A 17,414-nucleotide genomic window follows, 5' to 3' on the forward strand; every position below is an offset into this window, starting at 1 on the left:
TGTAGTCCTGCAGATTCATTATAAAAATGCTGATCTTATCTAGAGAGAAACAAAAACACCGGGCAAAAACACCTTGTTGTGGTTTGTTTGTTTATTATTAAAACGGTCGCTCCGTGTGGAGACACGCTTGGGTCCTGACCTGATGGGACCAGGCTCAAACAAAATGCTCAAGCCAGGCTAAAAGCCTATTATAAGCATGCTGGCCTGGTTGGTGGCAGCTGGCACCCCTCCCCGGGCACCCCTCCCTCTTTTTTGCCCAAAAATAGAAATTAAATAATAATAATAATAATAATAATAATAATAAAGGAAATGGGAGAAGAGGAAGGAGGAAAAAGGAAAGAGAAGAGAAAAAGTTAAATTGCACCTCAGTTATAAATTGAATAGGCCCATAAAAAATGGTCATTTATTAATACATTAAAATAATTGTTCTCAAATTGAGCAAAATCACGAAAGCCACTCCACATCATTTAGTCGGGAATTTTAAGAATAGGGCCTACATTCACACTGGCAAAAATTGCTCCAAGTTGTTCCGCTAAAGATGAAATGACATGATGATTGCATCTGATTAATATTCATAACATTCCATGTAACCTGGTGTATAATACCCATCTTTTATTGGAAAACGAGAAACGAGGGCGCTATGCCGGTAAAAAAATTATCAGGGGATATCAGACTGGATCTGACTGGAGGTTAATTTTGGTAGGAGTGGCATGGGCGTTGCCCTTTGTAAATCCCACTTAAGGCCATGTAAAGGAATAATGGCAATTGCTATCATGATCGGCAAATTTTAAAGGTAGGAAATAAGTGAAAACAATTTGATTATTTACAGCTCACAAATTAAAGTTTACACTTTTGCAGTATAATTTGAAAAATCAATCAATCAATTAATCAACCTACCAATCAATTAATATATCAATCAATTATTTCAATCAATCATTTAACATATCAATCAATTAACATATTAATCAATTATCATTTCAATCAATCAATCAACTAACCTACAATTCATTAACATATCAATCAATCCAATCAATCAATCAATCAATATATCAATCAATTATTCCAATCAATCAATAAACATATCAATCAATAAACATATCAACACATCAATCAATCAATCTTATTATTAATTGTATAAAATAGGCCCTATAGTTGTTTTATAAGTGTCTCATATTAAAGTTACTCATCATTGAAGCGATTTTGTGTGTGTGTGGTGGGGGGGTGTCACTAGCAAAGTTTTTTTTTTCGTCTCATTAGCGGGCAAAGCTTGGGGTTTTTTTCTTCAAAAAACACCCATGCCCCCCGGAAATCAAACTCACTGGTGCGCCCTTATATGAATGATGACGCTCCTTTGTCACAATATAGTCCATTAATAGAAAACTATTAATTTTGATCCGAATTGATATACGAAAGATACGATAGGATAGGAAATCCTTCCGCACTTGGTGTAACAGTAGTCTGAACTGTCTAGTGCGACTTTTATATATCCGCCTCGGAGGGAACCGAATTTGAGGTACTGTTGTGTTGTGTTGTGTTGATAAAAATGATAGAATCAACATTACAAATCTGTTCAGAAAATGTTCCGAATCAAATTTGCATTTACATAGGCTCTCTGAACAATATCATGGCTGAAACTGGTAGAAAGCGCAGCTTTAATAGTAGGCGCGAGTGTCGGCTAAAATTTGGGATGGTGCTGTTCAGGTTCGTATTCTCAAAAAAAAAAAAAAATTTAAAGAAAAATTTTATCTTTATTTTTGACATTTGTGCGATCAAAACATTACAAATATTTTTTGCATGTTGTGGAAAAACAAACTTTGTTGTACATTCTCATGTGTACTGTATTTCAATGGGACGTTTATTTAATGGTGTGCGCTCCTAAATAAATATTTAGTGGTGTGCGCCCCTAAATAAATTAAAATAATTTGGAGCTCGTCGTATATATTATCGACGCCAAAGCAGCGTAAAATTCATCGAGATTGACGTTTTTTGACATGATTGTGGAGTTTTATTTGCAGCATTCTTCCAAATTTAAACAGAACATCAACTAGGGTAAGATTGTACAAGGTGTTTACAATATTTTGAGGTTTTATATCGACAGAATTAGCTTAAGCTTACTCAAGCGGTTGTTGCTTGAATAATTTATTCTACTAGACTGCGGAACTCAGTCCTCAATGATAGTCAGTCACTTATCTTTTGGTCGAACGTTATATGACTATCATTTGAGGACTGAGTTCTTACCATACAATGTACATCCATGCATCTTCCGAGGTGCAGTTTCAGACAATAGCTTGGGATTATTGGGGCAGCTGGGAGAGGTTATCTTTTGAATTCTTTCATGACCACTGAAGCATAGTCAAGCCTGCGCCTGTCAAGGACACTCGGGCTCGGCGTGAATTGAAAGACCATGTCACTCGCCGCAAAAGAATGTCAAAGGTCACCCGACACCAATTTGGTGTACTTCCGCACCTCGGAAAATGATGCTTAAGGTCTATGAATGCTTGAATTCATGGATTTGGAGATTAACAATGTTAGGCATGTTCATAAAATTTTGAAATTTAATAAATTCGTCTAAAATTGCTTTCATGAAAAAGAGAATCATTTAACGCAAAAAAAGAGGGGTCAATCATGTATGTAGGCCTATAATTGGCAATGTTATGAGGAAAAGTATGCTCGCCTGAATGTCCCAAAATGGGCCAAATTGTGTGTCCCAGCATTATCAATGGCTTCCTATGTCATAACATGTGTGTATGTACTTTATGGCTAAATTTTTGAGCACGAAGGGCCATTTTACAAAACTTTCGCAAATGTTTCATGAAATGTGGCTTTCATTACTTGATAGTATCAAATATTATTCTAATGCAGATTTTTTAAAAATCATGGTACATTGGAGTTTTGAGGGTCAAAATCCAAATTTTCTTCATTTTCCTATTGGATTACACAGTTAAGACAGGATCTTGGTGCACAAGTAAGCTTAATGAAGCCCGCCCTCACATGTTCAAAATGTGATCATGTCTAACAATGTTGATAATGTGGCGACTCGTGGATATTTCCCCGGCATTTTTGATGAGTAAGGGGTTATCATTAGAGACATTGCGATTTTCTAAACGCAGCACGTGGAACGTACGTTTTGGTGTACATTTTTACGCTCATTCGTCACGAAGGAGAACAAGTAAGCTGAAATAAAGACTATACTATTTGATCTAATCTAACAGCTTCTAACCTAGGTCGATAGAGGGCATAGTGATGGAAATATAACAGTCCTGATAACAGTAAGCTGAGTCTATGCCTGATTCAAACAGGCCGCTTTTGATTTTGACTAAAATTTTGTTGTTTTTTGTGCTCCTCAAATATTATAGTTGCCTCAAAACATTTTGGTAGATTAAAGATCACTACATCCATACATCATGACTTTACTTTCAAAATGAGACTTTATCGTCCTGAAAATTGGGTGCGTTGCATGGACTTAGACATGAGGTAAAATCAGCATATTCAACGTAGCATCTGCGTTTTATTCTACGTTGGGAATCCAAAATGGGAAATCGCAAGGTCATTTTTTGTACGCATAAAGTATCACACACATTTCAATGGGCAATCTCTGCGTATGAATATTGCGTTTAAATTTAGTCCATTTTTAAGATATCAGATCCCGTTTCGCGTGGGTCTCTTCGCGCGGGTCTCCCGCTAGTGAATGAATAATTCAAGGTCATAAGCGGGGCAGTATTAAATAGAAAAGTTCAAAATAACTATGATGACTTTAATGTTAGATGATGAACATAATAATAATTATTAAATTCAAATGTGACTGAAATTAGTGGTTTCAAAAATCATTGATTGCAAGTTGCAAAGTTTCATGTTTTACTCTAGGCTGTGTAATAATCATGAGCTAAATTTTGAGAGAAATCAAAAGGAATGGCAAGCGATCAATGACAGCAGGGGGTGGGAAAATCACTTTTTTTTAGCATTCCCTGGCCTAATCAGAAAAAAGTTACAAAGATCAATTATTTGACCCGATGGGTGCTAGTTCGGAAACTAGTAACAACTGTCGTAGGCCTATGGGCATGAAACTTGGTGGGTACAGTAAACATTTGGAGTAAAATTTTGGAAGGTCATTTCGGGGTCACCAGAGGTCATCTGAGGTCAAATTAGTAAAAAACTGTCATATGGTCATGAAACTTAGTGGGTACAGTCAACATTTATAGCCAAATTTTGGGATGGTCATTTTGGGGTCACCAGAGGTCATCTCGGGTCAAATTAGTAAAAACTATTGGATGGGCGTGAAACTTGGTGGATACAGTCAACATTGGAGTCAAATTTTTGGAAGGTCATTTCGGGGTCACCAGGGGTCATCTGAGGTCAAATTAGTAAAAACTGTCATACGGGCATGAAACTTTTTGGGAAAGTCCAGAGGTCAAATTGATAAAAACTGTTGGATGGGCATTAAACTTGATGGGTACGGTACAGTCAACATTTGGAGTCAAAGTTTTGGAAGGTCATTTCGGGATCACCAGGGGTCGTCATATGGGGTCAAATTAGTAAAAACTGTTGTATGGGCATGAAATTTGATGGGTACAGTCAATATTTAGAGCCCAATTTTGGAGGGTCATTTCAAGATCACCTGAGGTCATCTAGGGGTCATTTGAGTTCAAATTAGTAAAACCTCTTATATGGACATGAAACTTGGTAGGTACAGTCAACATTCAGAGCCAATTGTTGGTCATTACTGGGTAATCTGAGGTCATCCAGTGGTCATATGTGGTCAAATTAGTAAAAACCGTTATATGGGCATGAAACTTGGTAGGTACAGTCAATATTTTAGTCCCAATTTGTAGTGACATCACTCTGCGTGTTTAACATACCGAATTTTACAAATTACTCTTATCAAACAATGTGTTCTTCATGCGCATTAGTACCCCCCCCCCCGCCATGTGGTCCCCCTCCCACATACCCAAGGGGTGGGTCAAAATGTGATGAATCATTGTTTTTATATTGCGCATTACATGTATATATATCAATTTCAGTCATGTAGGCCATGTTATTAGGCCAAAATAAAACTTAGAAGAATGTCTCTCGTGTACAAAAGTATGGGAAACTGAATATTTAAAACCACTTTTTTAGGATGAAGGAAGCATTTTTTAAAAAAAAGTCTAAAACAGGTTTTTATGTCAAAAATGGTCTCTTTTGGGGTGCTAAATCTGCTAAAATGTTTGTCGTCCTGAAATTTTACCCAAAAGCACACTGACCGTCAAGGCCCATGATGGGGTGCCGGTTGGTGGGGGTGGGGTGGGGGAGGCAGTGGATGCCAAGCACAAAAAATGATTTTAATAATTAAAATTATTGCCTTATTGATCTGCTTCACATCAACATCAGCCATATTGGTTATGTAATAAAAAAAAAAACATTTCTTAAGAGTGTCTCTTGTGCATAAAAGTATAGGAAACTCGAAACTTTATAGCATGTTTTTTGGAAGAAGGAAGCACTTTTTATTAAAAGTGTAGAACAAGCCAGGAGCTTTGAAATGTTCTTTTTACCCTCTGAAATGGCCTTTCCTGCATGTGGTGCAGGAACCCTCTGGACCCCACCGGGGACCCTTAAGCGGGCCACGGACCCTCCGGCCGTGCTGGACAAGAGCTCCGCTCGCTATGCTTAGAAAAAGCAAGTTCAGGATTCTTTTGGGTCAGATCCATGTGGCTATAGTAATTCCCAAAATTGATTGATGTATCATTGTATGCTCTGCAAATGAGATAGCTACCAACCGACCAGATGTACCATTGAATGTAATATGTCACACAATGATTTCACCTGTTGCACATTCGACTTTCACTGTCACCAAAAAGCACAGAGCCACAGTACCATTGGTGCTCTTGTTAAAACATTTGTATGTACATACATGTATCCTGCCAGTGATTCTTATAAAAATAAATGACCTAAACCAGTGGCGGCTAGTGGGTAATTTTTTTGAGGGGGGATGTGGCCCCCTCAGGTGTGCAACTACCAGGGGTCGCATCTATAAGGAGTTTGCGCGTCCAGGGACTCCTTCTTATTTTTTATTTTGGCCATTTTGGACTCCATAAATCGCAAGTTGAAAGTGACCAAAGGGTCCAATAAAAACTGTATGGACTCCTTGGTTTTACGATGCACAGAGGCGTAAATCAGTATAAGAATCGCCGATCAAAAGGTAAAAAATTAAAAGATCAGGAAATCTTCCAAATCACCATAGGCCAACGACACTAATAATTTCACTGGAATATTTGACAAGTTCCAAAGTTTAGAATTTCGGACAGGTCGACTCCTTAAATTCTCATTGGACCCCTTAAATGTTGGTTTTGCAAGTATACCAAAGGGTCCAGAAAAATTAAATTGGACCCGTTGATTTTTGTGCTCACAGTCAGTCTCCTCTGAAGTACAAAGTACAGACGCGGATGCACACATTGTGCCGACTTTGAAGGCACGCATACCTGCAGCAGAGACGCAGCACTACGTGCTGTATACGCGCGCGTTGTCACATTGTACTTCAGAGTGGACAAACTGTAGCGACAAGTTTGAGACATTAAGTTTATGCAAATTAGCTAATTAATTATGCAAATATGCAAATTAGAGGGCGGCTTCACTATATAATATATTAGAACATATTAGAAACACTTTGGCCAAGTTTCAAGGCAAAAGTATACAAAATAAAAATACCCTGAACATTTATTCATTGATTTTTAGCAAAATATTGGCAAAAATTACATATTTATTAATGAGCCTTTACAGCCATTTTAGCTCATTGACTACATTGATTATTGATGAAAACAATAAGATACAAAGAACATATCAATTGAAATATTATGAAAACCGTATAACATGTCCGATTTGCTTCAAACAAAAGGCATATTGGCTAGTGTACTTTGCCCTACTCTATTAACCATTTCCTAATTTCTAGAAAATGCATCTAATACTGTAAAAGTGCTTATTTTTGCGTACAGTTATTTTCGCGATTTTGAAGTTTTTGGAAATTGCGCGGGTTCCCTTACCAAAGTGTCAGGCCTGAATTAAACCTGAATTCAGCTAGAAATCAGGCCTGAAATAATGACTGAATTCAGGCCTGATTCTAACCTGAAAAAGGGCCGAAATATTTAAATGAGATAAGCCAGAAATGTTAATTTCAGGCCTGAAATTTTAGCCAGAAAAATTTAACCAGAAATAATAAGCCAGAATTTTAGCTAGAATTATTAAACAGAATTATTAGGCAGAAATATTAACCAGAAATGAAATCAGGCCTGATTCTAACCTGAAAAAGGGCCGAAATATTTAAATGAGATTAGCCAGAAATGTTACGGCTGAAATTTTAGCCAGAAAGATTTATACAGAAAAAATTAGCCAGAATTTTAGCTAGAATTATTAAACAGAATATTAGCCAGAAATATTAACCAGAAATGAAATCAGGCCTGATTCTAACCTGAAAAAGGGCGAAATATTTAAATGAGATAAGCCAGAAATTTTAATGTCAGGCCTGAAATTTTAGCCAGAACAAATCAGCCAGAATTTTAACTAGAATTATTAAACAGAATATTAGCCAGAAATATTAACCAGACTTCACACTTCTCTACTTTAGCCTCATGCATGATATAGATTGAAATTCCCCCAATTGCCATGATTGCCATGATCGGAATGCACCAGTGGCATAGGGGCACATGCCCCCCCCAATCGATTGCAAAATTTAGAAAATCCCATAGGAAAATTGCCAAAAAGAGCTTGTGTCCCCCAATCAGACCCGGTGCCCCAAACATGGTCGGTGCCACCCCCACCCCCCCAATCGGATGACCCATGCTACGCCACTGGAATACACCCAGATGAAAAGTGTTACTGATGTTCTTGGGGTGTTATGAAGTGGGGAAGGGATATTTGGAGAGTTCAAATATGGTGAGTTGTCATTTGGAGAGTTCCAATATGGCGAGTTGTCAATTGGAGTGTTCAACTGTGGTGAGTTGTCATTTGGAGAGTTCCAAAGTGGCGATTTGTCACCTTGAGCATATTGGAAGTTTTGTTTGTAAAGTTGGGATGTGGTGTGCTATGTCAATGTAATGGGAAGGTTTCTATTTTGAAGTGGGGAGGGTAATTTAGAGAGTTCAAATATGTATAGTTATTTTAGCATATTGGAAGAGTTTATGTTTACAAACCACATCCTAACATTACTACACAACTCTCCCAATATGCAGAAGGTGACAACTCACCAAATGACCCTCCCCCCACTTTAAAGTACAAACATCCCCAAGGCATCAACATGACAGTACCACATTGCAACCTTTACAAAATATAACTCCCGGATATAACTCTTTCAATTCGGTGTAGTGTAGGTGATAACTTAGTGCACATCCTGGTGCATTGAACTCTCCAAATTACCTTCCTCCCATTTCAAAGTATATACAAACACTCCCAATTTATGCATTAACAGTAACACACCACACCCCAAGTTTACCAACGCACTTCAAATTTGGTGAAGGTGAAAACTCACCACATTTAAACTCTACAATGTCCCTCCCCCACTTCAAAGTAGAAACATCCCCAATACATAACATTGCCCAAAAATCACCCCAACTTTAAAACCAATACAAACGTACCACTATGATGTTAACCTTATTTGAACTCTCCATGACAACTCACCATATTTGAACTCTCTAAATAACCCTCCCCACTTCAAAGTACAACCTCCCCAAGACATCAGCATAACACGAATTGTTTTCGCGGATTGTTGTCAAATATAATGTCACTCCATATAAAATGTATATTTTCGCGTGTTGTTATTTTCGCTATCACATCAGTTCGCGGAATTCGCGAAAATAAAACCCTCGCGAAAATAACCACTTTTACAGTACCACCTTAAGGCCACAGGGTCATCACAGCCCCAAGTGCCCTAATGGACCAGCCGCTACTGACCTAACTGCTGAGTCAGATCTGACACTGTGCAATGTTTAAAATTCATTTCATGAGCACATCTCTGATATTATGTCCTTTAATACATTTTTAGAAATAAGTGCATAACAAGTTGTATTTTCATTTCAGAACCCCTACGAGTTCACAGCTGAGGGATGGATTATGACTATATCAGACCATATGTATGCAAGTACTGTGAGAAAATGTACAGCAATTTTACTTGTTATCGCAGCCACATGCAAAGACATAAGATGAAACTACAGACATATTGGTATACTTCTATTCATACAAAAGTGAGGCCTTACCAATGTAAATATTGCTCCAAAGTTTTACATGGAGCTAACAAGACTAGACATGAAAGGATTCATACCAAAGAGAAACCTTACCAATGTAAATATTGCAACAAGAGTTTCTCACAGGCAGGTAGCAGGACTGTACATGAAAGGAATCATACAAATGAGAAACCTTACCAATGTAAATATTGCAACAAGAGTTTCTCACAGGCAGGCCACAAGACTGTACATGAAAGGATTCATACAAAAGAGAAACCTTACCAATGTAAATATTGCAACAAGAGTTTCTCACAGGCAGGTAGCAAGACTGCACATGAAAGGAATCATACAAATGAGAAACCTTACCAATGTAAATATTGCAACAAGAGTTTCTCAAATGCATGTAACAAGAATACACATGAAAGGATTCATAGCAAAGAGAAACCGTTCCAATGTAAATATTGCAACAAGAGTTTCTCACATGCAAGTAACAAGGCTAAACATGAAAGGCTTCATACAGAAGAGAAACCTTACCAATGTAAATATTGCAACATGAGTTTCTCACAGGCAGGTAGCAGGACTGTACACGAAAGGAATCATACAAATGAGAAACCTTACCAATGTAAATATTGCCACAAGGTTTTCTCATATGCAGGTAACAGGACTGTACATGAAAGGGTTCATACAAAAGAGAAACCTTACCAATGTAAATATTGCATCAAGAGTTTCTCACATGCAAGTAACAAGTCTAGACATGAAAGGATTCATACAAAAGAGAAACCTTACCAATGTAAATATTGCAACAAGAGTTTCTCACAGGCAAGTCACAAGATCATACATGAAATGAGGATTCATACCAAAGAGAAACTTTACCAATGTAAATTTTGCAACAAAAGTTTCTCGCACCCAAATAGCATGACTCAACATGAAACAACCCTTCATGCCAAAGATAGATCTTACCATTGTAGCAATTGCAGCAAGAGTTTCTCACAGGCAAGAAACAAGACTAGACATGAAAGGGTTCATACCAAAGAAAAACCGTACCAATGTAAATATTGCATCAAGAGTTTCTCACATGCAGGTAGCAAGACTGTACATGAAAGGATTCATACAAAAGAAAAACCTTACCAATGTAAATATTGCATCAAGAGTTTCTCAGATGTAGGTAACAAGACTGTACATGAAAGGATTCATACAAAAGAAAAACCTTACCAATGTAAATATTGTAAGAAGAGATTTTCAGATGCAGGTAACAAGACTGTACATGAAAGGATTCATACAAAAGAAAAACCGTACCAATGTAAATATTGCATCAAGAGTTTCTCACAAGCAAGTGACAAGACTAGACATGAAAGGATTCATACCACAGATAAACCTTACCAATGTAAATATTGCAACAAGAGTTTCTCAGATGCAGGTAGCAAGACTGTACATGAAAGGAATCATACAAAAGAAAAACCTTACCAATGTAAATATTGCAACAAGAGTTTCTCACAGGCAAGTAACAAGACTAGACATGAAAGGATTCATACCAAAGAGAAACTTTACCAACAAATTTTGCAACAAGAGTTTCTCGCACCCAAATAGCATGACTCAACATGAAACAACCCATCATACCAAAGATAAACCTTATCAATGTAAATATTGCATCAAGAGTTTCTCACAGATGGGTACCAAGAATAGACATGAAAGGATTCATACCAAAGAGAAACCTTATCAGTGTTAATATTGCAGCAAGGGTTTAATTCTCATAGGCATGTGTCAAAATAGACATGGGAGGATTCATACCAAAGAGAAACTTTATCTAACTATAAATCTGTTGAAGAGAAGATTGGCATTGTCATATGGGATATAGAGAAAAGATAGGTGTTGTTATCCTATCGGTCATGACTGACCCGTTGTAACCCTAGATGTTGTTCCAACTCTGCCTGTCCAGATTTTGGCAGAAATAGTGGAAGAGTTAACAACAACACATCTGGATTTATTCATAAGGGCTATCATTTTCTTCGGAAGATGTGTGTCCAAATATACAGGGGGTCATAAATTTTTGGAAAAAATGGGGGGGGGGCATAAAATTTTGGAAAGAAAAATAGGAGAGTCATAAAAATTTTCTTGTTGAAATAGGGTGGTCGCAATTTTATTGACACCGACTTTTTGTAAATTTGGGACCCCTCTTCCAAAGAAAATTATATAGCCCCTAACGTGTTACACAAGCTTAATATTTTATGGCAAAACATAATCCATGATAATAAAATTGAAGGTCTTGAAAATTGTAAAAGAACATTGCACATCGTCATCATCCCTATATCTTCGTGTTAAAAATTGCTGTGATAGTACAGCGAATCCTCTCGTTTTTCAACAGCTACGCGTCGCGATTTTGTTCGCGATAGGCCGAGCGACTCAGCCTAAGCATACCATGACTATCATATGAGATACAACAGAGTTTCTATATTCTACACATTATTACGATTTGTGCACGGTCTAGTACCCCATATGATGTTTCTATTACAAGAAAATCGATTTGTTTTCATGTAAAACCAGGGTTTTGTTTCCAGTACACTCACTCGAAAAGCAATACACTAATTAGCGGGGCCTTGCAGCTTGCTGTGGACATCTTTTACTGCATTTTAAAAGTAAAGAATTTGAAATCCAAAATAAAAATTGTGATATATATTTAATTTTGAGAATTACTATAATTTGCCTTATGTTGCGTGTATGCGTGCATGTATGTGGGTAAAAGGCTCCGTCAGTTTTGATCCGAGCCTCGCCAAATTCGCACGGGGGATGCAGAAAAATACGGGGAGGGTCGTAAGCTACCTTCGGTCGAAATCGGAGGTCGAAGGTCAAAGGTCAAATTTTAAACTTGGTCCGATTGGGCTGTAACTCGGTGGAATCCTTGATGTGGGGAATGCGGAGGTCACATTTGGTTGAGATCGGTAAAGAATTGGGCTCAAAATCGGCGAAAATGTGATTTTTTGTTTGTTTTATCCAAAATCCACAGTACACAGTGTCATCGACCCTATATCTTCATGGCAGGAATCGCCATGGTAGGTTAAATCCACAGCCACGATTAGCCATTTGGTTGAAACCTTTAAAGCTCTTTAAAACTAATAATTAGTCGAGGGACATATAACTAAGGCTACTCACAATAGCCGGGTAATCGATCTTGGTTGTGCGTGAATAAGCTTGTATACCCCATTGAGGTCAATGGTCATCGACTTTTATACTGCCTACAGTGAGTGCAGCTGTACTACACGCTGCACGCTGTAGTCCATAACAGGACCAACGCAATATAAAATGGTCAAATTTTGAGTTCAAAGCGCACGGCCAATTTTCAAAGTGCATTCTAGCGACTATCATATCTGTTCAACACGTATTTTCAAGTGTATGAGACCACATCTGGTTTCTTGAGAAAAATTCATTTGCGGGAGATATTCATCAATTTCTAACCCAGTATCGGAAGATTTTCGTCTGATATCAAAATCGTGCATAGCAATTCACGTGTATCGATCCCGTGTATTAATTTTAATGTCTCTGCTCCACCAAATAATTATTAGCCAGGCGGTGTCGGTGTGCAGTATGGTATTGCACCCTGAATGCCCTCTCTGTTCATCTATAAATAGCTCTGATGATATGCTCTGATCATGCTGATACATGTATAGGCCTTGCACAATATACCAACTCTTGCTGAAGCCAATGTCTTCCACTGTGGGTTTTATATTAACCCATTAAATGAAGGAAGAAAGAAAGTGTAGTCAGTAAAACAATAAAAATATATAAATTAATTGATTTAATTAATAACTGGTAAATAAGTGATGTCATCTGAGGTCAAAGGTCATCCAACAGGTCATCCAGGGTCAAAGGTCATAAGGGGTCAATGGGGTGAAACAGTACCCTATCAGCTGGATTGGGCTTAAACTTGGTAAAATAAATCTGAGGAATCAGGCTATGGTTAATAAAAGTCCCTAGGATTAGACCACTTTATGGTGGTGATTGTATTATATTAACCCTTTTATAACTGAAGAAAGAAATGGTAAGTTAAATAAATAAATAAATTAATTGATTAATTAATTGTCATCCGAGGTCAAAGGACATCAAACAGGTCAAATGTCATGTGGATCCGGCTATGTTGCTGTTATGCATGGGCATATTGAGCTTAATAATCATTTACGCATACGGGTATTACCTCTAGTTATACTTAATAGGTATAAAGGAACACGTTTAGCCCATTCAGTAAGTTCCAGGTGCATGTCCTGTAACACAATGCATGTAAACTTTCTTTATCTGTGTCAATAATAGAATATTGATTTCAACGGAGTATTGAGCTGTATGGAAAAAGCTTTTATAAGGGACCGCTCATTATTAATGTCGGAGGGGGTCCAGGAAAAATGTAGGGGGGGTATGTGATTTTCACTTTGACAAACAGGGGGGGTTATGTGATTTTATTTTACATGATAGGGGGGGTCATGTGAAATTTAATAGTCATTCACTATTATTTAATACCAAGTATCCTGGAAGGTCTTGCACAATCATACCATACATAATTGTCTTTATGACTTATTCGCACAAAATTGTTCCCATTTTGCACCATATTTCACCATTTTAGCTTCAATAGGGCATATGTGCCATAAACATAGTCAATGGCCAAAATGTGCTGCATTCACTATAGGCCCCTACTTCCAAGAATTTTATTCTTTTTCCTACCCCATCCCTCCAATGTCAAAAAAGAAACCTATGCCACTGCCACATGCTACACACACAAACCACTCACTCATCTGATCTGATCAAATTAACCTTCAATTTTAGTCACAAATTGCACATTTTTTGCGCTTTCAGCGAATTTATTTGACTTTTGCACCATATTTGATCAGTTTAGCTTCAAAATGACAAAAAAATTTCGCGCGCTTTTGTACAATAAACTAATTTTGTTGCCAAAAAAAGCTGCGTTCACTGTGACTTCAAGAAATTTATTCCAACCCCATCCCCCATGTCAAAATCCCTATCTATGTGACTGAATGAATATTGAAGTTTGCTTGAAAGGGGGGGGGTATGTGATTTTGTTTGATTCAATAGGGGGGGTTATGTGAAATTGATTCATCGCAATAGGGGGGTTAGGTATTTTTCACCCATAAAGCTCAACATTCTCCCGGCCCCCCCTCCCGCATTAATAATGAGCGGTCCCTACATTAGGCTTAAAAAATTGTTTGATTGGTGTAGTAACATAAACAAGAATCGTCTCTAAAAAAGACAAAACCTGGTTAAACATATGTATGCCCTTCGGGGCACTTCAATTTGAAATGGATATAGGTGTAGGGCTGGCACTTTCGCACTAAGGGCATTCGGTGAGAGCAAAATGTAAAAATATGGGGTCATTGGGTGAGAACATGACCTTTTTTTAAATGGAATCTTTGGGTGAGAGCGAAACAGTGCCACAGAAACCTCGAAAATCGAATTTCTAGTTCTAAATAGCTTCAAATTTCTTTGTTTTTTGAAAATAAGTGACAAAATCAGTGATAAATAAAAGTTGCTGTTAAAATTGAACTTGTAAGGGTCTTTGGGTGACAGATCAAATGACACAGATCATGTGTTAAGTAAAAAAATATGGGGTCTTTGGGTGGCGCTGAAAAGGGGTCTTAACAGCCCTACATACGCGTCACCTCCAAAGTTGGAGTGCCCTCCCCGGTATGCCCCTAAAGTGAATATATATATATGTTTTTCATTGATTTTGGCGTTCATTTTGAAAAAGCGCCCTAGGCTGTGACCTTCAGTAACAAATCTGTAGAATGCGTTGGAAGCATAATTTATTTCTACGCATTTTCATTTTGACTCCTCATTTGATACAATACGAAACTGCCCAGAACTGCTTCCAACGCATTTTATAGATTTGTAATACAATGGCCCGTTTTTGAATAATGGCCATTATTTAAATGGGAGTAATTACTTTTTCTGATATGTTTGTCTCATTTGTAGATATCTGTACAGATATTCTCCATTTCTGTGTACACAAGAATCATGATTTAATCTTTTCATCTTAGGATTGCACAAACAAAAAATAAACAAAAGGAATTTGACACTCTCACATTTTTGTACTTTTCCATTCAAAGTTGATGACTTATATTTTCAAATGAATTCCATACCAAGTTATACAATTAATATACATAGGCAAGTTATAAGGAACATATACAGATAATAACAAAACAAATAGGTACTTATATAATAAAAATACAGTTATTTACTTTTCTCCTAACAAAAACAGTACAGAGTGATGTTTTTGGGATTCCTTACATTGATTAAATTAATGTATATTTTATTGATGTTGCATCATCAGATGGTCAGGTGAGGTATGTCTATATTACATAAAAGTTTTATTTACATTTAATTTTAGAATAATATGCCGACTGGTTTGATATTAATAATTTTAAAGCTTCTCCCAATTTAAAAAATAAATAAATGAATGAAATCAATAAATAAAACAATACAAAAAAAAAAAAAAATATAGCAATAAATATACAAAAAATAAATATGTAAAAATAAATAATTAATTAATACTTAATTAATAATAATTAATTAATTAAATAATTTTGGTTGAAGCCCATGTGCAGAAGGCAGGGTGCATTCCGAGGAGGAAGGGACAGTGTCCAAGTTACCCTTATAAAAAATGATTATCAGGCAAAATTTGGATCCCAATAGAATTCCCCCTGCCTGCCTGCTTCCTCTCTCACATGGGTTTGGTTTATCCATAGTGTAAGATATTAATGAGTTGCACTAGTGTAAAGACTTCCATTTTGAAATTAAGCATGCAGGTTATGGAATACAGCTTGTATAACCCTTTCATTCTGCGCAAAGTTAATTCCATGCAATTTTACATGATGGATAAACCATGGTTTTCCGACTATCCAAAGTACATATGTAACCCAACCTCCTTTAAAAAAAAAGACCAGCCGCATTCCAATCCAGAGACTTACAATACGGGGCAACAGATTTGAACTCTTGACATACTTCTAGCATTAACATAAGAATAAATGCTTTACTTATATTGTGGTGGTTTTAATATTTTTATACAAAGTTGGCAAATTTAGAACTATTTTGTGACTTTGTGTGCAGTACCGGATCTATAGATGAGTTGACTTCTGATGTCAATGCTTGGAAGTATCCCGGGGGAAGTATGCGCATGCATCATTACAATTTCAATTGTTTTTTGCCTGGCAGTATGCGTGCACATCATATTTTGATCAGGACTCATGTTTTTATAACCCCCACCACATCACAATAAGGCTATTGAACTGTATAGTGGTTGTATGCGGTTCACTCAAGCATATCGATACATCAGTCCCTTGCCTTTGTTGATTGGCACTTCCACATGCACATATGCACATCCTGACCTGCATCCTGATCTGCATTTCTGCATGCGAATTGTAAATCTTTCTTTACATATATCCTCCATAAGAATTACTCATTGAATAATAAGCATTAAATATAAAATACCCTTTGCACCATAAGAGTATAGTAAAGATAATGTTAAGGCCAGGGGGGAGGAAGATTCTCCTATAATTCTCTTACAGGGAGAGTATCACCCTACATTTACATGGATTTAAATACTTTGCGTGCTAGCCATAGGCTTCAACATAAAGTCTCAAAATATCAAGAGCTATCTTAAGAACCACTGAACCAATCACCAGGCTTATTTGTACTCACTTTAATGCTATTTTCATGCTGATTCTAAATATGGTCAAGAACATTTACAATTCTAAACTTTTTGAATTAAAAAAAAATAATTGAAACTTGTTGTCTGCAGACGATCGAGAGATAAGAGCATCTGCTACCCCAATGCCAGTGTAGCCAACTGCATTCCCAAATGGCCTATGGTATATACAACGGCAAAGCAACCACTCAATACAGGCAAGTTGACACAGCCTGTTTAAGATATATCTTATGACATAACTTCAGGAAATCTTTGGTATCATATTTAATAGTTCAGCATTTTGCCTTTACCTTAAACAGAGCGGGCATTTCCACTGCAGAAACAAAATTTTCAACAAAGCATCAAACCATTTAATCTCCCTTTAATTCTCGAATCGCCCTACATGTACTCCATGAGATGACCGCATCAAACCAAGTTAAACGGATAAACTAAAATTGCACCCAGTGAAAAAACAATGTTGGGACTACATACTGGCTAAAGTATTAATAGTGTTGGGTGCAAAGGGCATTTTACAATTATTCCACACA

At 37.0% G+C, this 17,414-nt stretch overlaps 1 protein-coding gene across 1 annotated transcript; it reads left to right on the forward strand.

Annotated features, from left to right (window-relative positions):
- The first annotated feature begins 1,928 nt into the window (after nucleotides 1-1,928).
- On the forward strand, nucleotides 1,929-11,795 carry LOC140159036 (uncharacterized). The gene is made up of 2 exons (XM_072182362.1): nucleotides 1,929-2,049; nucleotides 9,043-11,795. The coding sequence occupies exon 2, from the start codon at nucleotides 9,069-9,071 to the stop codon at nucleotides 10,770-10,772; it is 1,704 nt and encodes a 567-aa protein (XP_072038463.1). The 5' UTR covers nucleotides 1,929-2,049; nucleotides 9,043-9,068; the 3' UTR covers nucleotides 10,773-11,795.
- The last annotated feature ends 5,619 nt before the right edge of the window (nucleotides 11,796-17,414 follow it).

The sequence above is a fragment of the Amphiura filiformis genome, chromosome 8, assembly GCF_039555335.1.
Source record: "Amphiura filiformis chromosome 8, Afil_fr2py, whole genome shotgun sequence".
NCBI lineage: Eukaryota > Metazoa > Echinodermata > Ophiuroidea > Amphilepidida > Amphiuridae > Amphiura > Amphiura filiformis.